Below are 25,741 nucleotides of genomic sequence, written 5' to 3'. Positions count from 1 at the left end.
GCCCGCAGCAGTTGCTGGCAGAGGTCTGTCCCTGTTGGGTGACCAGCCCACGGCGTGGCGACGCTGAGTTTACGCGCCGGCGGATCTCTCCCCCTCTGCAGCAGCTCGTAGCGAGAGGCAGAGATGTAAGTAAGGCGCTAAGCCAAGTCTCAGCACCGCAGTAAAAATCAACCAAAGGATTTCCCCCTCCCTAACAAAATGGAGATGCTCCAAAGTTTGGATTTTATCTTCAGAAAGCCTTAGAAGCAGAAGTTTAAAAATAATGCAAAAGTTGGCGTAACAGCGTTATAACCCTCCCAGTGCCGGTTTTCCTTTGGCGGTCGGGGGTGGGAGCTACCATCAGAACAGCGTTTACTCGCACCGCGGGAGCAGTTTCCGCGTTGTTTTGCCGCTATTCTTCCGCGTCTTGTTATTAGCAGCTCATTAAAATAATAAGGCTATATGGGACCTGAGGAGTGACCTAGGTACCTGGGACGGGGGGAGGAAGAGGAGAACCGGTTTCGGAAAAGGGGTGCGGAGCTCCCGCGCTGCCGCCTGCGCTCCTCTCCGCGGACACCGCGCTTCCCGTGCGCGCTCTAGTACTCTTCGGGCTCACCCCGATGGGCTCGTTTCCCTTCGTGGCTACCCCGTTTCTGTCTGAGTCCGGTTTATCCGAGGGAGGGGAGCTGTCAGGACCCACACACTAATCCTTCACCGCGGTCAACACCAAAATAGCAGGAAGAGTTAAAAAAAAAGGCAAAGCGAAGGAAAGCAGGAAAAAAAAAATAAATATCTATCTGTAGCCCCCAGATGCCACTACTAAGCAGGGGGCCTGTCTCGGGGGCGACATCTTGCCCGGGGAGGCATGAGGACAAGGGGAGCACTCCGCAATGCACTTGTGCTCGCTCTTTGCTGCGCGCCCGCCGCCGGCGCTGGCTCCATCCCCCCAGCGAAGTTCCGGGCGTGGAGAGGCTTTGGAAACGCCGCAGAGCACAGCCGGCTGCACTGCCCAGTTCTCCGCTCCCTTTCCCCGGGAGGTTTGTGAACAGCAAGGCTGCCGATCAGAGGCAGCTTTGACCAGCTACCCCCCACCCACCGCCGAGTTGCGGGGGGCGAGATGTTTGCTGTACTTGGAGCAGCCAAACATCCCCACCCTGCCCAGAAGGACCCGCTTCTCCTCGCAGCCCTTGCGAGTCGCCTGCGGCTGATGCTTCGCAAGTGGCATTGCTGTTTCCCCTCAAAAAAAGATTTTTCGAGGGACAAGCACCGTTCCCCGGTAGGGAGAATGTCCCAGGGAAGCAAAAGGGAGTTTTACCCTGCACATGGCTACGGGATGGGCCGGGAATCGTTATTCTCGCCTAAATTGACTGGGTCCCGGAGGTGAAGCTGGGTATCCCAGCTGAGGGAGAAAAGAGGATCAGTCAGGTTGTGCAGCCCTCTCCCAGCGCACTTGTAAGTGCATCCAGGGATGCTCGGCATCCACAGGAGCTTAAAACAGAGGAGCTACCCCCAGTACCTGCACTGCGCAGGATTAGCCCTCGAACGCAGAATTCGTTGGAGACGAGATGACAAGCGCAACTGGCTCACGGAGAGAGAGAAGGGAACTTGTCCCCAGGTTCGATTCCCGTGGCCCTTAAGTCTGCTCCGCCGTCGGGGGCAAGAAGCCGCCCCAACGGAACACGCACCGGCGTGGTCAGGAGGCAGCTCTCTGTGCCGGCCCCGGCGCTGGGGACGCTGAGCAGGGAGGCAGCCCCGGTGTAGTGGCCGGATGGTGCCGTTCTGAGTGCTGCTCCCCACAAAACGGGTGGAACAGCCCCCGGGGGGGGGGGGGGGGGACTTCACCCTCCAGATACATGGAGCAGGATGTGGCCGGGAAGGTTTGGAGCAGGGGACACAGGTGGAACGTAGGGACAAGCACTTCGGTCTCCCCCAACACCCCACAGATTTCTCCTGAAACGAACTGAGTTTCGCTGTCACGTCTAAATCCTACAAACGTGGCTGGCTTGGGGAGCAGATGCCTTCACTTTTTATGTGTCTCTTGAAGTTGTAACATTCCTAATCGACAGCAGATCTTCGCTGTGGAAAAGCGCAGCCTATTCCCTGCGTCTCAGTGCTAATCGTGGTTTTGTATCCCGTTCCCGGTATTAAGTTCCCCACCGTTACAAGTTGACATAATGCAAATTAGCAAGGGACATCATAAAAATCCACCCGAGAATAAAGGCTTTGGAACGGCATATCCGTCATAACTTAAACACCAGATACTTAAAACAAATGCACTTAACAAGACAGCTAACCTGAAACTTCAGTTCAATCGCCAGTGGGTGGACAAGTCCAAGCATTTTTATTTTTTAACAAATACCTAAATATCATATACGTTATCCAGGCAGCTTTCAACTACATTTCCAGTAATACTCTGGGCTAGAAAAATATCCCAACGTCCCGCTTTGATTATAAACTATTTTCGAGTGGGAATAATTTTCTGTTCCCCCCCTCCTCTTTAGACACTGGGATCTTTTACTGCCCTTTATTTCGATGCGTATTTCTTTCGGAATGATAGTTTCTGTAACTGGAAGCACATTTTTTTAATTGTTATATATTTTGTTCCTTTGAAGGCAGCACGCTCAGGTAATCATTGCTGATGCCGTGTTTGCCATCTCAACTAATCTGCTACTTCTCTAAGGGGAATTGCGACTTTTGTTTCAGTAATGCACGCACCCACCCCCAGCTGTATCAAGATTCTTCCTCTGGGAAAAGAGAAATCTTCAGCTAGAAGAGCGTATCTGCGGTCTGTTTCTTGGTCTGGGGACATTTGAGGATCTTCCATTTGTATTCTGACAACAGGACTCGAAAACTATTTCGGAAAATGCAAACTTATTCGAAGGCATCAACTTACAGCATCAGGCACAGGATCGCACTCTCGGCAATTCGACCCCCAGACCAGTGCAAAGGTTTGGAATTTATTTGGGGGCGCGGGAGGAGGAGGAAGAGAGAAGGGGCTGGGGGGGGGGGGGGGGGGAAGGAAGAGAGAGAACAGTATTAAAGAAAGAAAGAAAGAAAGAAAGAAAATAACAGCACGGAATGAGAGACAACAGGAGAAGCCGGATTGAGGGAGAGTTTTTGCTTCGCCTTTTTCCTCATAAAAATGCCACTCGTTTACAAAACGAGGGAACGAAAACCTCTTCCTCTGCCCAGAGCAGTGAGTGGAACTGGACCCCGGATTCCTCAAAAATAGAGATGTTTTGGGGATGAAATGGCAGTGCTAAGGGCTTGCTTCACCACGCCACTGTCGTGTGAGCGCTCATTCTGCAGGATGATAACGTAGCTTTCCCTCGTTGCTGTTTTGGTCATGGTTTTTATTATTATTTGTTTGTTTTTCCCTCGGAGATGGGCAAAAATCAGTGTAACAAACGGGAGTGACATGAACAGTAAAAAAACACATGCTTGTCCCTGAGCACGGTACCATGTTATCCTGACGGATCTGTCTTCGCTAGCGTATTATATTACCCTGGTTCCTCAGAACAATGTAATACACCCAAGCAATTTTCCCCCCTTCACGGATCTAAAGGAGTGTGAATGGATGGATGAATAGAAAAACAAATAAGCAAGGAGATTATGGCCTCAGGATTAATTATAAAGCACGTTTAACCTTTTTCTCTCGAGGGTTATTTTGCTTTGCCTGCTTCGCCCTGGTAGTCTGCCTCCCCCGGTCTAAGGAGGGATCCGCGGCTCCCAATCCGCAGGGGATCAGCGGGATTTTGCATGCCGTAGATCCCCTCCTGGGTCCGGGGAGGGTCACACCAGAGCCCGGGAGCAGGATGGACAGGAGGAAGGCACAGAGGTCAGGGGAGCTGGGGTGGAAAGTGGGAACCGATAGGGATGCTGGGGCAGGGGAAGGAAGCGGCTTTACCCCTGGGGTGGACTCTTTGCAGTTAACCGGCTCTTGGAATCCTCTCGGGGGATCTTTTCAGAGAGGGAGAACAACGTGCAGTATCCAAATCCCCATGGCTGGAGCAGATCACTCCCCCAGCCTCCCCCCCACTTTTTTTTCCCCCTTTCTTTCTGCCTTTCTACCCTCCTGCCTTCCCTCCCCGGGCAGGTCCCGGAGAGCTCTGTCCCGCGAATCTGCGGGGAGGGGGCGCAGCGAGGCAAGCCGGGAGCGGAGGGGAGCGGCACGGAACGGTGTGGAGTGGCGGACCGGGCCAGCGCAGGCAGCGCGGCTAGGACACTGCAGAAAGCACGGGAGCCCCCACTCCCCTTCCTTCCCCTGTGCGGCTCCGCCGCGGGGGTCCGCGCGTAGCGGGCCACGGGGAGATGCCCCGAGGGAGGCCGAGGGCGCGGAGAGCCCGGGAGGGGTGGGCGAGATCGGGCACTTGCGGGAGGCGATCCCCGAGCTGCCGCGCCTTCGGGAGAAACGGGTTGAAAAGTTGGTTCTTTCCAACCAGAAAACTTTCTCCCCGGGTGCGCATGCCCGGAGTCTGGTGGGAGGTTGAGGGGGGAGCTGAGGGGGGGGGTGGTGAAATAAGGAGGAGGCTGGAGGGAAGGGATCGGTTCAGTCTGAGCTCGGCTGCTGGCGGGCGCGTTTGCACTCCAGCTAACACAGACGGCGCCGGTAGCAGGAGGAGGTAGTGCAGTTCCGTGTCCATCAGCCGGGGCACCTGGCCCCGCTGCTCGCTCTGGTCTGCCGGTTCAGTCGGAGGAGCAGTGGAGTGGGGGGACAGCGTTGTGCCCCCCGGGCCAGCACAGACACTGACACCAACCTCTTTTCTTTTTTTTCTGTTTTTTTTTTTTTTTTTTTTTTTCCACCCCCCTATTATTTTATTTTACCAGCTCAGATTTAGCCCAGGATCTTTTAACTGCTGCCAGCGGTGGAGCACAGATCGGGATTAGGTAAATAAAAAGAACAACTAATTCTTTTTGTTTTCTTTTTTGTTTGTTTGTTTGCCAAGCCTCGGGGTTGGGGATATCGATGCAGACACCTCCATTTCTTTTCCTCCTTTCTTTCTTTTCCCCTGTCTTCTTCCACCATCCCCTTGATGGTGCAAAAGTGGGAAGTTGTGGTTCACGTGAGGAGGACTGTTCTCCGTGGAGCGGGCAGAGGGCTGTGGGAAGCCCTCACACGGGTCTCGGCAATTTTGATGCTATTTAAAGATTTGTCTTCCCATTTCAAAGCGTTTATCCCCCCTTGAGGGGGAGCTGTGTTTTTAACCATAGCTAAAAATTACACATACGAGCTGCAAAACAGAAGTCTGAATGTCCTTTGAAACTTCAGCTTCTCTCCTCTCTATTTTTTACTTTTATTTTCTTTCATTTCCTCTTCTCTCTTCTTTCTCTCTCTCTTCTTTCTCTCTCTCTTCTTTCTCTCTCTCTTCTTTCTCTCTCTCTTCTTTCTCTCTCTCTTCTTTCTCTCTCTCTTCTTTCTCTCTCTCTTCTTTCTCTCTCTCTTCTTTCTCTCTCTCTCTCTTCTTTCTCTCTCTCTCTCTTCTTTCTCTCTCTCTTCTTTCTCTCTCTCTTCTTTCTCTCTCTCTTCTTTCTCTGTCCTCTACATTTTTAATGTTTTAAGGTTCTAGAAGCCTTCTCTGCTTCCTCCTAATAGAAGAGAACCTGATGTTTGTATTTGTCTGAATGGATCGAAACAAGTTCAGTGTAGGGCAAGTCTGAGCTTCTCTCGAGGCCGAGCCTATAAAGTGTCAGTGCAAAGCCGAGGATTAGGGTATAGTTGTTATAGTTGGCTTTTGGGAGGGAAATATAAAAATAGAGCGTTTCGGAGTTGACCGTGGCGCTGCGGGACTCGTCCGGTCACACGCGGGCAGGGCAGGAGGGTGAGTGGTGTGTCCCAGGCAGGTGCACTGGAGGTCCAGTTCAGCAAGTCCGAAGTCAATCGACACAAGGGGCAGCCCCGCAAAGGGCCCGGCTGCTCCCGTTCCGCGGGGCGCAGCTCAGGGGCGGCGGGCCCTCGCTCGGCTCGGCCCGGCCTGGGCATGGCCTAGGGCCCTGTCACCCAGAGTGTCTTGCTCTCCCCCCCCCCCCCCCCACCAGCGGCTACTCCTCCTGAGGCCTTGGGAAGAGAGGAGTATTGAGGGAAGAAACTCTTGCTGCTGCCGGGAGAGAGGAAGCACTATTTATTCGTGCGCAGGGGAGGCACCGGGCGTCTCTCTAAGGAGAAAGCGAGACCGAATCTTGTGCCGGGCGCCTTTTTACACCCAAGGGAATAAAAACAAAAACCACTCGCAGAGAGCTCCCAAATCAACTTAAACCCTTCTGTAGGGAGAGGGTTGAGGCGCATGGCCCTGCGACCACACCCCGCCCGTGGGGTCACTGTCCCCCTAGGCTTGGGACCCGAGATGTGGTGGTGGTTGTTTCGGATAAAGGCTGCCCCGGGAACCGTAGCCATTGCCGGTGCAGTCGACCCCCGGCTATTATTGTTATTATTATTATTATTAGAGACTAAAATCCTGCGTATTCACCCGCTTTCGCAGTGGTGGTCTGGAAAACTTGTCAACAGTGATTTCGCGATAAAATGTGAATGATGATTTTATAAGGATTGAGCGGAGATATCCAAGGCACATGCTGACTGAGTCTTTCCAGTCCTCATTAATGTTAGCAATTAACTCTTTCACTCTCAATTAGCCCCGAATAAACCTGCTTTAATAGATTCTGCACACTTCATTAATACTTTTAATAAATCTATGCTGAGCAACGCACTTGAAGAGCACCACGCTCGAACAATGGAGAGCAAAAGGGCAATTTTATTCCCTTTCTAGTTAGTTTCCTAAACACAGATAAATTCTAAGCTCTGTTTCCTAGCTTAAACTAACAGGAAGGGAACATCTTATTCCCTCAAAGGGGACAAAATAGGTGGGTGGCAAAATGCTGCACACTGGTGTGATGCGGCCGAAAGGAAAGGGCTTCCATTAGACTTTAAAGGCAAAAGAGAGGAACATTTTTTTGACAGATGAACCTGATTGCTGTAGTTTGAGGCTGTCGAAAGAATGCAGCATTTTATGCCCGCTACTTTATCATGTTTGTAAAAATAAGCAACGTTCTCAGGGTAATTTACCTCCTCCATTCTTCCATGTGGAACTAATTAGCAAACCTCATTATTTATGAGTCAGGTATTTAATGTAACAAATATCCCTTTCAAAGGACAGATCGGAAATTGATAATTCAAGGTAGAAAGGAAAAACAGAGTAGCCACAAGGTGACTTAAAAATCCATTTAATTTCGCCCCTTGCTACGCTACCAGCAAAAAGCCTGGTGGATTTTTCTTTTTTCTACTTTTTTTTTTTTTTTTTCTTTATGGCGCACAAAGGAGGTAGAGTTTAATCTGGAAGGTTAAATTTACAATGGTCTTAAAACAATGGCAACTGGACAATAGCATTACCATATCTTCAAACAGGACAAAGGGTAAGAAAGCTGGAGACAGATGTAGTCTTTCAAGTTTATGATCCTATTTTGCAGGGTAAATTTATCTTGGCATGAGTGGGATTTGTTTCAGTCAGAACACAAGTGGTTTGCTCTTAATTACTCACTGAGCTACTTTGTGTTAAGAAAAAAAGGAAAATCCCGCACAGTTTTATTGTTGGGGGAATTCAAGCAGAGAAGCCGAGGGGTCTTCTTCTGTGTAAAAAAAAAAAAAAAAAAAAAAGCTCCGATAACTATCTATTTACATGAAACAGAATTAAAGGTGGAGGTGACACCGAAATCAAAGAAACGTTGATCTCTGCGGGTGCGGGCAGCGGGAGAGCGGAGGATTCCCGCGCTGTGCGACCGCTCGCTTTGATGTCCTGGAGAGAGGGCACTTCTGTATGAAATACTCTGCTCTTCAACTGTATTTTTTACTAACCCCGTCGCACAGAGCAAAAGTGTAACTTACATTTCTGGAAAAGTGCCAAGAAACTTGTACTAACATGAACACTCTGCTCCCACCTCCCCTTTTCTTCTTGATTTTGTCGGGGTTTGGGTTGGGTTTTTTTTTTTTTTTTTTGGGGGGGGTTGTTTTTTTCCTTCCCTTTTTTTTTTTCCCTTGTCTTTTCTTTTTTTTTAAGTGTTAAAACTTCTCTGGGGATAAAAAAAACAACAACAATCAAACGCGGGCACTGCTGATGCTGTTATGACATTACTGTATTTCTCCTTTCTGTCCCTTTCTAAATTTGGGAAATCAAAAGAGAATTTTTTTAAATGTTATTGAGCAATCATTTACCCAAACAGATATAGTAATTTTTTGTTTATATATTTCATATTAAATGTTTCCTTAGTATATGGAGAAAGAAAGAAGGATACAGGTAGAAATTAACTCAGTTTGCAATAGCATGTTTCATGCTTGACAAATCTATAGCTGCCTCGGCAGGAAAATAAGCACAGAGCCGTTGTGACAGGCAGAAAATACATTTCAGGTATAAGAACAGAGTGTTTTCCATACACTTGGTTCTCGTGGTCATTGACTGAGCATTTGTACTGCGAAGTGGACACGCCAAGCATATGGGCAGCACTGACAAAATAAAAAGCATTTCCCCAGTTGGACAACAGAACAATATGGTTGGTTCATCGGCCCTAAATAGTTTTTTGTGGGGTTTTATTGTTTTGTTCTGCTGTGGTTTTTTTTTTTTTTGTTTGGGTTTTTTTTTTTCTTTTTCTTTTTTTTTTTTTTTTAATAAATAGAGGAATGGAAGGGAAAGCAAATTTAAAAAAAAATGAGAGGGAGAACGTAAAGTCCACATTTTTTAATCAGCCACTACCCAAAATGTATCTAATTAAAAAGACAAAATGTCACAATCTCTTATTCTGGGTCACTGCGCAGGAATTCCTCTAAGGTTTGAGTCTATCTTCCAGCTGTTGATTTATGTAAAGTGGTGTGAAAGGTGGGCCCTGCATATAGAACTGCACAGAACAAGCTTCTCCCTCTCACACCCTCCCAGCCGCAGCTCCTCAGTCTGGACAGCAGCTCACATATAAATCAGATTTGTTTCCCTGGTCTTTAGACTTATTCCACCACTGGTTTCCACCCACCCAGTCTTCCATCCCAGAGGGGTGATTACTGCTCTGCAGCACTTTGCTGCCTCCTTTTCTCCAAAGGGGCTTTACTCTTCATGTGGGGACGACCTCCAGGCTGAATGCTACTAGGATCCTGCTGGGACCCTGTGGGGATCCTACAGTGACTCTGCAGGAAACCTGTAGTGGACCCTATGTGAATCTGTGGGAACACTGCAACAAACCTGTGAGGATCTTATGAGCAACTGTGGGGTCTCTAAGGGGACCCTGTGGGGATCCTGCTGGAAAACAGACTCACGAAGTGCAAATCCTGAAGTTCACTCAGGGGAAACAAGTATAAGCTGTAGGCTATGGAGTAAGGAGGAGGGTCCCTCAGCTGCAGGGATGTGACGCCTCCAAAAGCTGTGGGTGCTCTCTCACACCCACAAAGAGAGGAAGCTGTATCCCAACCACCAACTCTTGGGAGGCATCTCTTGGCAAGTGGATGACAGCAGGCAGGACTGAATTTGCAAGCAGGGCCAGATGTGCCTCGCTGCTGTGGCCTTGCAACATTTTTCTCTTGTGGGGTGAAATGGGTAGGGAGCTGGCTGACAGGAGAGGCTGGGGGCTTGGCAGGACCCTGAAACACAGAGCAAAGTGGTGGCACCCAGCCCAGGGGTAGGGCTGCAGCCCTGCAGCTGGTGAGTTGAGTGTCCCCACGGGAAGGATCCCTCCAGCCCTCGCCTGTTTTCTTTTTGAAGGGTTCTAATTAAGTGATTGCCTAGATTAGGATGTGGGCTTGAAGCCAGACACTTCCCCCTTGGGAGAGCAAATGGCACTTCAGATTTGTCACCCAAACTCAGCTTTTTTCCCATTTCTTTTCACAGTACATAAGAGGGAGGGTTGTTGTCTGGTATTTCCCCCTAAAAAAAAAGAAATCCAGGAATTTTCCCTTTTTGAATGAGGGAGGACTTGCAGTTTTGGGACCAAACTGCCACCACCACCAAGCAGAGGCTTGGCTGAGGCTAGACCACAGTGACCTGAGTGACCCAGGGGCAGAGAGCTCAAGGGTCAGGGTTAAAAGCAGATTTTGTGGGCAGCATCCAACTATTTTCTAAAGGCTGAGGGTGCTCAAGAAGGGATTTAAAATTACATGGGAGAAGCTTGAAATTTGTGGGCCAAAATGGCACCTTTTTGCTGTCTCTATGTAGTGCATTATTACAGGTTTACACAGCACAGAGATGTTGTTGGGGATGAATAATTGCAGTTGGGGTACAACTTTTGTGTGTGAGGAATGGTGAGAGTCTGGAGACCTATGGAGATACACTCACAGCCAAGAGCTTTTCAGACCTCTCCAACTCCAAGGCAGTGACCTCCTGTGACTTTGGAGAAGGGTGTTAATGAGGGGTGAGGTAAAAAATTCCCTCTACTTTTATCTTTTTATAAATCCACCTCTTCCCAACTCCATCTTTTTTTTTTTTTTTCCAGAACTTTTCCTCCCCTGCTCCCAAGATCCTCCTCCTGAGTGGCTACTATGGGAAGTAAGACCTTGCCGGCCCCAGTGCCTATCCATCCTTCCCTCCAGCTCACCAACTACTCTTTCCTGCAAGCATTCAACGGGCTGCCCACTGTGCCCTCTGACCACCTCTCCAACCTCTATGGCTTCAGTGCCCTGCACGCCGTACACTTACACCAATGGACTTTGGGGTACCCGGCCATGCATCTACCCCGCTCCTCCTTCTCCAAGGTGCCCAGCGTGTCAAGCCTGGTGGATGCACGGTTCCAGCTGCCAACCTTCCCGCTCTTTCCACATGTCATCCAGCCCAAACAAGAGGCCACCAATGTGACCCTCAAAGCTAAACCCCGCTTTGACTTTGCCAACTTAGCAGTGGCTGCCACACAAGAGGACCACTCTAAACTGGGACAGTCAGACACTCAGGGCTCGCCCCCAGGGTTGGGGTCCTTACTTGAGGTGACTAAACTCTCTCCAGAGAAGAAACCCACACGGGGAAGGTTACCATCTAAAACCAAGAAGGAGTTTGTGTGTAAATTCTGTGGCAGGCACTTCACCAAGTCCTACAACCTTTTGATCCATGAAAGAACCCACACTGATGAACGACCTTACACATGTGACATTTGCCACAAGGCCTTCAGAAGACAGGATCACCTGAGGGATCACAGGTAACAATTCTTATTCTGTCCTTTTTTTCTTGTCTAGCCATACTCTCCCAGTTACCTACCTACGCTCATGAAGGTGCCTATAAGAAAAGCCATGTTCCTGACCAGCAGCAGCATTCCCTCTCAGTTTTCCTCTGCCCACTGCTGGTGGAGGAGCCCAGATAACTCACTTTGGAAGTTAGGCCTCTTGTACTCACGCACCCCACATCCTCCTTCTTAGCTTCCGCAGATGTTTCACCCTCCCTTTGCATGGCCTTGTGTCCTCTGCCTTTATGATTGTTCAGATGTGTTATGAAGACTTGAAGTGTGATGATCCCAAAGTTAGAGAGAAGCTCTTCAGCCCTAAGAAAGACACCCTTGTAAGGCCTGATATCCCCCTCTCTTCTTGCCCACACACGGATGGATGATTCACCCAAGTGCTGCACATCAGCACTCTCAATCTCAGCAGAAGGTGTAAAGATCTCCAGCATGTTCTCTGTCAGGTAGCTCACTGCTGAGTTTAGTATAGTTATTTCTGACATCTCATTTTTGTTCTCTCCCTAGATATATCCATTCTAAAGAAAAGCCTTTTAAGTGTCAAGAATGCGGGAAAGGATTTTGCCAGTCCAGAACACTAGCTGTCCACAAGACACTGCACACGCAAGTAAAGGAACTGAAACCTGCCAAACTTAAGTGCTGAATCTCCAACTTCTATGAACTTTTCCTCTCCCTCAGACTTTCCACCAAAACCAGAGCAGAAACAAAACTTTCAGGATGGAAGCACTGAACTTTGCATTTTGTTTTTGTTTGTACTTTCAAAAGAGCAAAACCCGCACCACCACCTTCCCTGCCTAAACTAACTATCCAAGCATGGCTAAAAAGATTATTTTTGCATTTAAAATACACATGAATAATGCAGGGAGTGCTAGCTGACTTGTGTGGCTTTGATAAACTTTATGCCAAAAGGTGGTGCTCACGTGTTGGACAGGAATATCTTTAAAACCAAACCAAACCCCACAAGTGTCGTTCCCCCCTCCCCACCTCCCCCTCCCAATCCCAACAAAAGAACCCAGAATCCTAGCAAAAGTATTACGTATAAAACCCCCAAACTATTATTTTATACCTTTTTGACTGTATAAAGCTTCTTATTTTTACACTTCAGGAAATACAAAGAAGTCCGGAACATGATTAAGAACTGAAATGGTGGTTTCTGATCACACCATCATTAGGACAAGCAGAAGGGCAACTTGCAAATCTCACTTGCTTGTTTGTTTTCTTCAAAGGAGAAGAAAATTAATATTTGGAAATGTCCTAAGTCTCTCAAGTGAGGAGTCATATCATGCTGGAAAATGCATCCTGATCTTAGACCTGTGGTCGCTGGTTTTCAGGATAAATTAGTGTTCATGGGACATGGAGACTTCTTTTGCCTTATGGTCTTGTGCTCTGTGAGGAGGTTTGTAAGTTGTGGACTTATCTTAAAAAAACAAAAACAGAGGAAAGAAAGATGGCAAAGCATCAAACTGATGGTATGCACAATGTGGTTTTAGTGGTACTTTAAAGTCTTCGTGCATCCTGATGAAAGAGAACAAATCTCAACCTGAGAGCGTATTTTTTTAAATGCTGGCTTTCTGAACAGTGTATTCAAACTAAGAGACATTCCAATCAGTTTTGTTTATTAAAAAAAAAAAAAAAAGAAAAAAAGTTGTATGGCTGTTTGGCACTTTATGCTGATTATTGGTAATCGACATTTATCACTGGATTGTGTGTGGTTTTTTAAGTATTAAAATAAATCGTTATTTTACGGGCAAGTCTGCATGGGCTACATATGCGTTCGTTTGAATTCTGATCTTTTCCCTACCAAAGCCTCTGGCAATACGCAGGATATTCAGAACCAGTTTTTTTTTGTTTGTTTGTTTATTTGTTGTAGTTTTTTGGTGCTTTTTTTTTTTTTTTTTTTTTTTTTTTTTTTTTGAGTTAACTTGATATTTCCTCAGTGGTTGTTTCTACCAACTGCCTCATTTTTTTTCTCTTTTTCCCTCGTCCTTTCTTCTTTCCATTTTTTTTTTTGCTTTTTTTTTTTTTTTTCTTTCTGTTTTCTGAGGCTGACAAAAGCAAACAGACCTTCGAGGACACAAATAATTTTGCTGCTAGCGTGGAAATAAAAAAATCGTCTCAAGTAACTAAACCTCGGGCATTAGCTGATAAGATTAGGTGTCAGAAGTGTTATAAACCAAATCAGATGGTTTATAACCATCTATATAATGGTTTATAATGGGCGAATTGGTGCTGCTTTCCCAGCCCGAGGGCACTGCGGGGAGAGCCTCCTTGGCTCACCCTCCTTCTTCTGTCAAGAGCGGGCATTTCTCGACTGCATCTTCAGCCAGTTCAGCGCTGATCGGTGCGGCCTTTGGTTCCCGGCAGCTCTCTTAGCTCAGAGGTAGTTATTCCAATGCGAAACCGCTTTGGATAGAGATGGGGGGGAGAAAGCTCAGAGCTGGGGGATCCGCCTGAGCCTTTGAAGGGCCACTTGCCGTCCTTTCCCATCCCCTCGGCAAACCTTAAATCCACTTCCCCCTGTCCAAACCAGTGCCCCCCGGCGATAAGAAAAGCCTTCAAATTAGCTCCTTCCTTGTGGCTCTTGCGCTACCCCAGCGCCTCGGTCCAAAGCGGTTCCTTTCCCCCATTCTCCGTTTTGCTTGCAGAAAATACTTCTTTATTTGGTCAAGGAATCCTATTAACGACAGGGGAAAAGTTGCGGTTGTAGCTCGTTTAATATAAGGGGAGAAAGGTTTCTGCCCCCTCCCTTTTACCGGACACCCATTCGAGCTCACGGTAACTACTTTAAGCGCACTTGCTGGACCGGCTGCAGTGGCCACCTCCGGCGCCGGAAAGCCCTTGGGAAGCGCAGGATAACGAGATGACGCCTCTGTGCGCATCCAGCCCCCGAGGCTGGGAGAACGGGCAGAGTTTGAAGTCGGCTTGCTTTTGCTTTGCTTCCCACCCACCGCTCGCTTTCCAGACCGTGGGAAGGCTTTTGTTTTTATCTTAAGAAAGCATCTGAAAACCAACCGCTCCGTGCAAGGAAGGAGTGCGAGAGGGAAATCGCGCAAGCCTGCAGGAAGCCCGGGCTAACCCTCCTTGGGATGAGCACAGAGCTCTACCCGTTTTGCGCGGAGCCGGGCAGGAGCAATCCCTTTGCTGCACTGGCCTCTCGTTGCCGAGCCGCAGCAGGCTGCGTTTTCTCGGCAGCGACACTGGGGGGCAATTTGCCTCCTCCCGAAGCCCCTGCCCCCCCCTCTCCCCCCCCCGGGTCCTCCGCTGAAGTTTAGGTGCGTCGCCTTGCGCAAACCCAGAGGGAGCTGCCGCCCCACCCGTGCTGGTCGTTGCCTGCAGGGCGCTCCTTGGAAAACGCTACCCGGCCCCGCTGCCTGTCAGCCTAAGGGAAGGTGTACCCTTCTGTCAGCCTAAGGGAAGGTGTACCCTTCCGTTAACTGTCAGCCTAAGGGATGGGTGGTTCCTCCCTACCTACTCTCCTCCCCCCTGTGTATTTCTTCTAAAGGGAGATTCAGAGAAAAAAAATCCCCGATGAATTTTCCCTCTGGTGTCGTTCGTGGCACAGAGTAAAGGAACACGGATGCTCCAGGGGTCCTGTAGTGGAGGGAGAAAGTGAAGGGCTCTGTCGCTGGGAGCCTGTCAGTTTTCAGGGGTCGCGGCTATGCGGTAGAAATCCAAGTCGTATTCAAAGGGAGGAAGGAAGGGATGCAGGGAGGCTCACCCCACTGAGGCTTTCCCATGATCGCCTCGCCATCTCCTTAACACCGGGATACCAAAACACCCGTGGTGAGGTAAGAATCCGTGTCAGTTACTGGTTCCTGGGAACTATTATAACTGCAGGGTCGTGAAGGTGTAAAAACTGCTCCTCCCAGCTGGGCATGAGAAGAGTTTCATTTATAAGCCTGAAGCCTGGTGATCTGCCTGCCAGGAATTTCCTTGGACGTGTATTTTTATGTGCAATTAAAACAAAAAATCCCCAGAACTGACATAATCAGAATTACAGATGTATTAAAACTACGTGGGCATACTGAGCACAGAATGCACACATGGCCTCTTAATATCATTTGTACTACACATATACGTGTGTGTATTTCCTCTCCCCAGAAGGCCTTTTTCAACCTCATGCAAACAAAGGCTATCTCTCTGGTCATGCTCTCACATGCACTGGTGAACAGTTCACCTATTCTCTTCAGTGTTTTGAATTTTGCTAGGCAGTATCAGCTCAGTGATTCCAAGGAAAGCAAAGACATGAAATCATGATAGTCAGAAGAGATAAGTAGTACTAACCCCTAAAACAAATGAAAGGAATTAGACAGGAAATGTGACTTTTGAATCAGGATCATAAATAATTTAAATCATTAATTACCTCCCTTTTTTTTCTTCTTCTTTTCTCTCTTTGCAAGTGTTTTAATCTAACATTCATGCAGTGAATAAAACTTATTTAGGCCTCTGTCTGCCAGTCGAGAGCTGATTCTGTTTTCACAGTTGCTCTAAATTTTGCATTTTCATCATAAAAAAATCACTGAATAGGATTTTGCAAGAGTAAAAAAAAAAAAAAAAAATAGGGCACCTGACTCTAGTTGCTTCTTTCTTTGAGATTTACAAGGGAAACACAGTTTTCTTTTCTTTTCTTTTCTTTTTTTTTTTTTTTTTTTTTTTTTTTTTTTTTGTTAACTATTTCCATTTACAGGAGAAAATGTAAAGATGTCTTGGCACATCTCTCTCTCTCTCTTCCCCCTCTTTGCATTCCAGTAATTCTTTTTCTGCCCATAAACTGTCACTTCTCTGCAAAAGCCTGATTCTGCACAGTTTGCTCAGGCTGGGTTTTTCTGTTGGCTGCAGGAAGAAATCCTGTCAGATGGGGTCTTCAGTGTATATTCATGAAACAGAGCAAAAACTTCTCTCCGAGTGTGCACTGGAACAGCAAATAGTTACTTTTCAGCTGTGAATTACATGTACCTCTGAAAAGGGGACCACAAATCATTGGGTTTTTAAAGGTTCCACATGAGTTGTATATTAATCCCAGCTTCCCTAGGGGTGGATTAATCCCAGCTTCGCAGTTGTGTGGCTACAGACAATGTAGATGGGGTTAGGGGTAGTGGAGAAGGGAGATGGGGAAATGAGAGGGAAATTAAAAAGATATATCACAGGAATACATGGCCTAAGTTGTGAGGAGCCATAAGTACTTAAGTTTCAATACCTCTTCTACCTCTGTCACCACATATAAACTGAAGCAACTCACTTCAGCTCCCTGTTTTGGTTTCTTCATCTGTAAATTTGGGATAATGCTGCTGCTTTTGCTCCCAAGAGGCCTGGCACAGTCACATAGAAACTCCTGCTTAGCCCTCAGTAGTGAAAAGAGATATTCCAATTTGTACCTGGGAAGCTGAAAGCAGTGGTTGGTCTGGGAGATCTAATGGAGTGTGCAAGACAAATTTATTTGTGTGTAATTCTTTTTCAGCCATGGCAATTTAATTGAGAGATGTAGTGCTAGAGCCCAGCATGCATTTCTTCTCTACATTCCTATCCAATGACTAACCGGGAAGACTGGCATGGGCCAAATTCATCCCTGATGGGACTCCAATGACATCAGTCATCTTTATAGGAATTTTTTGAATGAAGTCAATTGGGTTTTACGAGGACTGGGTTTGGCCACATGCATATTTAACTGCTCAGAGAACTGAAGCCATGAAAGAGCTTTCCTTGTCTTGGAACAAATCACCTCTGAGTCTGGGAGACACAAGCTAAACCACTGACCTGTTTTACACAGTCAAGTTTACCTTATTTTAACTAAAGAAGCAGTTGAAGTGTGCTCAGCATGCAGCATAACTTGGAAAAAAAATCAACAACAAAACACCCAGCTGCCCCAAAATGAAACTTGCATTTGTCCATACTGCTTGGTGCAGCACCATGCCACGGATATCCAGCAGGCATGTTTACATGACACAGGGCAGCACCCTGCAGGAATACTGGCATGAGGCCTGCGAGCAGAACAGTGGCTCTGACTCTTGTTAGGCTTTGCTGTTCCCTGTCACACTTATATGTCTCTGTCACTTCCAGCCCATTTTTCTGTCAATTCCAGCCCACATCTCCCTTTAGATTCTCTCTGGGGCTGTAATTCCACTGTCATGGAACATGGTAAATCACTAAAAAGGGGTGCTCTTTCCTTCATCTGTGCCTTAGTGGCTGGTGCTGACTCCCCCTGCACCTTATGCTTATGCTTTATAAGAGTCTGATATTGCATAAAACATAAAAATGTTTATACTAATATTATAGTTCCTGACACAATAGCTATTGAAAAATAAAACAGTTTTATTAGTGGCAGTAATTATCAAAAGTTTGTCTATAGACCTCGTAGACACCACTAATCATCTAGATTATTTGCAAGGTTTTTGATTCTGTATTCTTACTATATCTTTTAAAGAATAAGTCAACTTAAACAATAAAAGAACTGTATTGCTAAGTTTAGGCAGTAGAATATCTGTTCTGGTCATATGAGGCACCTCAACTGTTTTCTAAGTGATAAATGTTACATATCTTTTCTTGATTCCTAACTTGTTTTCTGTCTTTACTAGATGTTTGGTGATGGAATTCGCATTTTATTTTCAATCCTTTAACATTTTACATGTGGAAAAATGAAATCTGAGTTTACGGGCTTGTTCATCTCTTTTACAGCAATTTGAGTTGGCTGAATCTAGTGGAGCTATTCTAGTTTTACCATAAAAGTTGTGAGAAGAGAATTAGACCTACTGCAGGTAGGCTTAGTAGACCTACTGCAGGTAGGTATTGTCTTGCTGCAGCCACAAACACCATACTGCTGAGACCCACTATCATGTTTTGCCTATATTTAATTGTCTTAAGTTTTACTTTGTTTTTCATTTTTTATAAATAAGAAGTATTTTATTTCACTTTTTATTTTACTTTATTTTACTTTGTCGTCTGTCCTTATTTGTCTGTATTTCATACTAGGGTAAATTGAGGGGAAAAAAAATATTACTGGCTTTCTGGCTTTTCAACAGGTATATCAGCTTGTAACAGAGACCTGATCCCATCTTTTTTCTTTTATTTTTTCATTTTGCATCTTTATTTCTCTGGTAATATTCCTTTTATTTTTTTCTTTTCTAATGTGGTAATACTTCTTCCTGCTTTCTTTTTGCTTCCTGTGTTACTAGAGTTCTTGCCCTGTCTATCTAATTTCTCAGTTTGTTTTTCTGCCTCTTATTCAGCTCTATTTAAGTTTGCCTGCATGTTGCTGCAACTGTAATTTTATTTGCCATATCACTGGACCTGTTGATTCTATTTCAATCTGTTTTTTTGTTTCTTTTTTTTTTTTAGATCTATCCTTTGGCCTTTTCCATCAAGTTCAAGTTAGTGTCTTCCAGGGTAAAAGCCACCACAATTGTGTTTTTCTCCAAGTCTCTGAATTGATTCACCTCTTCATCCTCTTGCTTCCTTCACTGGATTCAAGCAACTGCGCAATTACTACATTTCTCTCATCATGACACCTTTTCTCTCTCTGGCCTTTTGGCTTCTAACTGGTGTTGCTCATCTAACATACTATGGGTGAATGATTAAATCATCAAACTTTTTTTTTTTTTTTTAATTTAAGATTTGTACAGACACGGCATGACAGCTAATATATGTCTTGCAAATTCTTTTGAGGCTGTTTCTTTATCTATTTATACTCCAGGAGTTCAGCACCAGGCTACAGAAAATTCACACTTATATTTTGAGATAACAGCAGAGAAAACTCCCTGGTAAAGAAATATTATAGTAGGTAAAAGAAGATCTCATCTAAAGTTAGGTAGGAGATGTCTGTGTGCTAAATACTATCTTTGGGCAATATTGATATACCAATGAGTTTGCTCCTGATCCTGCTCTCCTTCCTCACCTGCTGTAGCCAGTGAAGCTGGTCCAGAGGAAGGACCATATTGCACTTCAGAGAATGAAGTAGGACATCAGAGATACACTGCTATATAGCGCCTTGGGACTTATTCCTCTGCTCAGAAAAAGTCTCTTTCAGTCTCTTCAATCCCTTATTAGCTGAACTCTCAAACCTCACAAATATCAAACCCCTGTGTTTCTTCATTAACTTACAAAGACTGCTGAAGCCACTCCAGGGCTCCAGGCAGAGCCGCCTTTGTCCTGTGGGTTTTCCTCTCTGCAAGTTGTCTCTGCTGTGTACTGAGACCAACTGCAGCCTCATGCTGATGAGTCTTTCAGCCTGATACTCAGCTGGTCTCACTGGGATGCGCTCATGGGTTGGCTAAACTGCCATGAAGCTTTAAGGATGGATTTCTTTTATGGGGTAAGTTTCTTTTTAACTGAGCATGGTTAGCTAGGATAGCTGATTATATATTTTTATTTTGGTTTGCAACTGTTTGATCTGAACATTACTGGAATTCTTTTTTGTACCCAAGATGATTTTTTCCCCTTAGGATGGGAAATTTTGTATTATGAATAAAACTATATTGGCTGTGTGCTTACAGATTCTTCTCCCTAACTACTCCTTTACACACATGAAAATTGGTTTATGTCTTGAGAAGGGCATGAAAAATAACATCATCTGTGACATAAGTAGAAATCCAAGACCTTCAAAAATGTTGGACTTTCCACCACCTTTCTTTGAACTGTCAGTCAATTATTTTGGTGCCTATCATGTATTGTTTTTCATGTTTCTTAAAAAAGTAATTCTTTTGGAAAGTGGCTTCTCTAGCACTACACTAGCACAAAGAGCTGTGGCTTTCACCACCCATCAAGTGCATTGTTGCATATCTATTGAACATTCAGTGAGTTGTTGGATACTGTTGGTATGCCCAATGTAGGCTTTGTGGTGAAGGCTGACCTGTACAGCTTTGATCACAGTACTGGCTGCTGGTCTCAGTGACCAAGAAATAATTAAGAAGTTGGATATTTGATGTTCCTTAAAGAAGAATGACTCAGCTAGCCCTCTGTTGTTGATTTCTTCATTAGCACAGGCAGAAGTTCAGGCCAAGAACTGGTTTTCCTTTTAGCATTTATTTGGTGACCATTTGGATATGGCTTAGGAAACAGTGTTTCTCCAGTAGTTGGGAAAAGTTTACTTCCAGCTGTTTATTTCCCTCAGTGGATTAATAAGCCTATTTCAAAGTGATTCAAAAAGGAAAACTGCATTCTCAAAATGGAGAAGGAAGAACATTCATAGTGGCACAGTGTTTTCATCAAACTTCCTTTTTTGTGCACCACAAAGGAAATGTTTAAATGAATGGCTCAGTTTTCTTAACTTTCCAATGTACTTAATCAGATATATAAACTATATAAAACATAACATAACCAGTTGCATCAGTTGGGAAAAAGAGAAGGGGAAAGCAGATAGAGTTCCTTCCTTCCCACTGAACTGGTATCAGTCTGATTACCACATTACAGAAATAACACTACCTGCAAAGATTTTGCGCAATATGAAATCATCAGCAAGGAAGGCTCAGTGTTTGATGCTATTTATTTAGCATGCCTGTGAAGTCTCCTACTCTTTTCCTCTGGCACAAATTAGTTACAAGACTTTTTGTCCTTTTTTTACTGAGATGTTGTATTACTTGCAAGGTGAGGATTTTGTGTCTTCTGAGTTTGAGGAAGTTCTAGGTGGATGACACAAACTATCCTTTTCTCCTGAGATGTAGTGGGTAGGTTCTCTTCAATGGCAATTTTGCTAAAGTAGAATGAACATGGATGAAACTGATCATAAGGGCAAAACTCTCATTACTGCTGACAGTCCTGTAAGAGCAATGAGTTGCATCAGGAGGGACTGAACAGGGAATGAGAAAACCAACCCATTTTATAGGCATGTGAGTTTGTGTGCAATGTCATGGGAAAACAATGAAACAGAAATGATGGATGCAAGTCTGTTCAGTGCTGGCATACTTCTCTGAGCCATTCCTGCCACTGTGGAGAATATGGAAGACAAAAGGTCGAGAGAGTTTTGACTAAACCTGAAGATGTGAATATGGGTTTGAAAGTCAGAACTCCAAAGCCAAACTTCTAAACTTAACATGTAAGCACCAACTCATGGTTGTCTCATTTTTCAGAGATACAGAGTGACAGAAAGTCCCAACTGAAGTCTTTGTTGGCTGCAAGTTCTTAGCACTTACAGCTTTGATTTTGGTATTTGCACTTGAGATTGGTAGTTGACTTTAGTAGGGCTACCCAGTTTATAAATCACCTCTTGTATTTGGTGCAATGTTAGCGTTGGCTCAATGTTCGTGTATCTCCAGATGGAGAAGAGTGTGTCTCAAAGGTGGATTTGGCAACTCCAATATGCCTTAGGTCAAACATCTGTAGGGAACATGTGTCTGATTTCCTTACAACTTCATTGTTTCAGTAGATGGTGTACTCAGTGCAATGTTATATCTGCTACTGAAATAGCTAAATGCAAATACCAGGAACCTCTGGGAAATTTTAGTTAATAGGAAAATAATCTAAACCAAATTTATCCAGTTATACAGCCAGGAGAAAAGAAATGAAAATAAAAGGAATTACTGATTCAAACAAGTAGGCACAGAAATGAAACCACTCTAGGTTTTTCTTTTTAGTTTCTCCAACTTCCATTAATCTAATGAACAAACGCGGTCAGCAGCACAGTCTTGTTATGAATAAATTAATGCCACAGATTCACTAATATTAAAGTACCCAGGCAGTCAGCATCATTCACTGTTCTGCTGAGGGAGCTGTGGCATAGCAACCCTGTATTTGGCTCCAATCCTAATTCAGATATTTAGCCCTATGAGCCAATGTAACCAACTTCTGTAGTGGAAACCTAGTTACAGAGAAAGAAAGCTGCAGTATCGCAAAACATCAATTAACCCCAGTTTCATGTGGGGGTAAAAGGAGTTATGCAAACTGCATATTAACTTCTTATGTTTGGATTTTATGCTGATAAGAAACCAGGAGGTAAGACTAACGTGGAAAGTTTTGTATCTCACTGTCATTACTATCAATGCTGATGTCTTCACTTCTACTCTTCAATAACATTCAATAATGAAACTAGTTGCAGAATTCAAAGAAAGATCACAGATGCTGTTTTATCCATGGGCTGTCTCTTGGTTTGAGGAAAGAGACTTATTCAGTCAGTTTAAACTGGTCACTGAAAATCTCAGTGGACTACAAACTGATATTAGTGCTTAATACAAGTATTTTATTTCTCATGTTGTGGGTGGTGATCTTCATGATTTGAAGATCTTGTTCTTTCCCAACCCAATTTTCTTTTTTTTTTTTTTTTTTTAATCTATCTAGATACAGAAGCAGAAAAAATTGCAATTAAAATTAGTTGATTTAATATAGCCATAAATGCTTTAGGTTTGCTCCTAAAGAAGGCTGCTTTCCTGGTTCAGAGCCAAAAACTCACTGCAGAATAAGTTCTTGGAACATAGGCAAGAAATGTTATATAACATATCACAGAATCCCAAGGGTTGGAAGGGACCTCAGAAGATCATCCAGTCCAACCTCCCTGCAAGAGCAGGGTAACCTAGAGTACATCACACAGGAACTTGTCCAGGCAGGCCTTGAATATCTCCAACGTATGAGACTCCACAACCCCCCTGGGCAGCCTGTTCCAGTGCTCTGTCACTCTCACAGTAAAGAAGTTTTTCCTGATGTTCACATGGAACCTCCTATGCTCCAGTTTACACCCATTGCCCCTTGTCCTATCACTGGACATCACTAAAAAAAATCTAGCTCCATCATCCTGACACTCACCCTTTACATATTTGTAAACACTGATGAGGTCACCCCTCAGTCTCCTCTTCTCCAAGCTAAAGAGATCCAGCTCCCTCAGCCTTTCCTCATAAGGGAGATGTTCCACTCCCTTAATCATCTTTGTGGCTCTGCGCTGGACTCTTTTAAGCAATTCCCTGTCCTTCTTGAACTGAGGGGCCCAGAACTGGACACAATATTCCAGATGCAGCCTCACCAAGACAGAGTAGAGGGGGAGGAGAACCTCTCTTGACCTATTAACCACACCCTTTCTAATACACCCTAGGATGCCATTGGCCTTCTTGGCCACAAGGCCACATTGCTGGCTCATGGTCATCCTCCTATCCACCAGGACTCCCAGGTCCCTTTCCCCTTCACTACTTTACAGCAGGCCAACTCCCAACCTGTACTGGTACATGGGGTTGTTCTTCCCCAGATGCAAGACTCTACACTTGCTCTTGTTGAATTTCATCAAGTTTCTCCCTGCCCAACTCTCTAGCCTATCCAGGTCTCGCTGAATGGCAGAACAGCCTTCTGGTGTGTCAGCCACTCTTCCCAGTTTAGTATCATCATCAAACTTGCTGAGGGTACACTCAGTTCCCTCATCCAGGTAGTTGACGAAAATATTAAACAGCACTGGTCCCAGAACCGACCCCTGAGGTACTCCCCTAGTTACAGACCTCCAGCTAGATTCTGCCCCATTGACCACAACTCTCTGCCTTCTTCCTTTCAACCAGCTCTTGATCCACCTCACTACCTGATCATCAAGCCCACACTTCCTTAGCTTATCTATGAGGATGGTGTGGGAGACAGTATCAAATGCCCTACTGAAATCAAGAAAAAACACATCTACTGCTCTACCATCATCCATTCACCTAGTTACTTCCTCATAGAAGGCTATAAGGTTGGTCAAACATGAATTCCCCTTGGTAAATCATGTTGGCTGCTCTTAATGACCCCCTCATCCTTGATACGTCTAGAGATATATTCAATTCGTATTTATATAAACAAAAATACATCACATAAATGAAAAAAGCACATGAAGAAATATAGATTATATGTATTTATAGTAAAATTATTCACTTCATATGGATATTTGAACAGTATTTAAAATACTGTAGTATTTCTTTGCATATGCTTGCAAAGGACTTTTATATCAACTCATCCTGAATTTTTACCCTTTCTCTTTGTACTTTTCAGTAAAAGAAATAAAAAATTACTGGACACTGAAAGGTGGTTAAGAAATGCTAAGTCTGGCTCTTGATTTCCAGAATAGTGTCTACCCATCTTTGGGTATTTTTATGCTGCTGCTGTTAGGAACAAGAGCTAACATAACAAGTCCTGTTGAGAATATGTGCCATCCTTGAAGCTGGCATTGATGAGGGCAGTAATTCCTGCCTGAATATGCATGTATGACAAAGTGTACACGTCTCCTTGGATGCATTTCTGTGCCATTTTGAAATCTTTGGGGAACTCCAGGTCTAGGTGGTCAAGCTCACATTTTTCTCAACTAAGGGATAGTTTCATGATTTTTCAGATCTTCAGAGGGATTAATCCCTGAAAATGCTGACAAACTTGTTGAGAGAAGTAATTTGAGATTTAACTCTTTCACCTTTTCTGCTGATGTGAAGTGAGGATTTATTTGCTGAAGGGGAATTTGTTGCAAAATGGGAGTTACCTTTAAAATAGGGCTTGATTATACCGGAGACTTGTCTGACCACTTCATAGTATAGGCCACTTCATAATTTCAAATGGAAAATCTTTTCTTGCTTTCTTTTATTTCAACCTCTTTATCACATTTGTCACTGTAAGTAATAACAGTCACATGTCTGCTCAATTGAAGGCAGTGTTCTAATACAGTGTATTGAAGACACACCAAAATCAACAGCACTTGAGATCTAGGACAAATTAGAAAATGAATCAAAACTCTTTATTCAAACCAGCTACTGTTTTTGCTTAATGCCAATGTTTCTATACCAACAGCATATCAAACCACATGCTACCTGGCTTAGTGATCGTGTCTGTAACTTGGATACACCAATCGTAGAATCATAGAATGGTTAGAGTTGGAAAGGACCTTAAGATCATCAAGTTCCAACCCCCCTGACATGGGCAGGGACACCTCACACTAAACCATGACACCCAAGGCTTCATCCAACCTAGCCTTGAACACTGCTAGGGATGGAGCATTCAGAACCTCCCTGGGCAACCTATTCCAGTGCCTCACTACCCTTACAGTAAAGAATTTCTTCCTTATATCCAACCTAAACTTCCCCTGTTTAAGTTTTAGCCCATTACCCCTTGCCCTATTGCTACAGTCCCTAATGAATAGTCCATCCCCAGCATCCCTATAGGCCCCCTTCCAATACTGGAAGGCTGCTGTGAGGTCCCCACACAGCCTTCTCTTCTCCAGGCTTTCTCTGCATCAAAAGGAGCGTGACCAGCAGGTTGAAGGAGCTGATCCTGCCCCTCTACTCCGCTCTTGTGAGACCCCACTTGGAGTATTGTGTGCAGTTCTGGTGTCCTCAACATAAAAAGGACATGGAACTGTTGGAACAAATCCACGAGGATGATCAAGGGATTGGAGTGCCTCCCGTATGAAGATAGGCTGAGAAAGTTGGGACTGTTCAGCCTGGAGAAGAGAAGGCTGCATGGAGACCTCATAGCAGCCTTCCAGTATTTGAAGGAGGCCTATAGGAATGCTGGGGATGGACTATTCATTAGGGACTGTAGCAATAGGGCAAGGGGTAATGGGCTAAAACTTAAACAGGGGAAGTTTGGGTTGGATATAAGGAGGAAGTTTTTTACTGTGAGGGTGGTGTGTCACTGGAATGTGTTGCCCAGGGAAGTTGTGAGTGAT

The 25,741-nt window shown here is 44.9% G+C and overlaps 1 protein-coding gene across 1 annotated transcript; it reads left to right on the top strand.

The window, feature by feature from the left end:
* The first annotated feature begins 4,510 nt into the window (after nt 1-4,510).
* Nucleotides 4,511-12,006, top strand: OSR1 (odd-skipped related transcription factor 1). Its single transcript, XM_061351165.1, has 3 exons — nt 4,511-4,866; nt 10,435-11,127; nt 11,668-12,006. The coding sequence occupies exons 2-3, from the start codon at nt 10,481-10,483 to the stop codon at nt 11,801-11,803; spliced, it is 783 nt and encodes a 260-aa protein (XP_061207149.1). The 5' UTR covers nt 4,511-4,866; nt 10,435-10,480; the 3' UTR covers nt 11,804-12,006.
* The last annotated feature ends 13,735 nt before the right edge of the window (nt 12,007-25,741 follow it).

Source organism: Neopsephotus bourkii, unplaced genomic scaffold (genome assembly GCF_033783945.1).
Source record: "Neopsephotus bourkii isolate Nb327-2 ecotype Australia unplaced genomic scaffold, CSIRO-AGI_Nbou_v1 NB_565, whole genome shotgun sequence".
In the NCBI taxonomy this organism is placed as follows: Eukaryota; Metazoa; Chordata; class Aves; order Psittaciformes; family Psittacidae; genus Neopsephotus; species Neopsephotus bourkii.
Note: the sequence above shows the minus strand (reverse complement) of the source record. Positions and strands in the feature narration are given on the sequence as shown.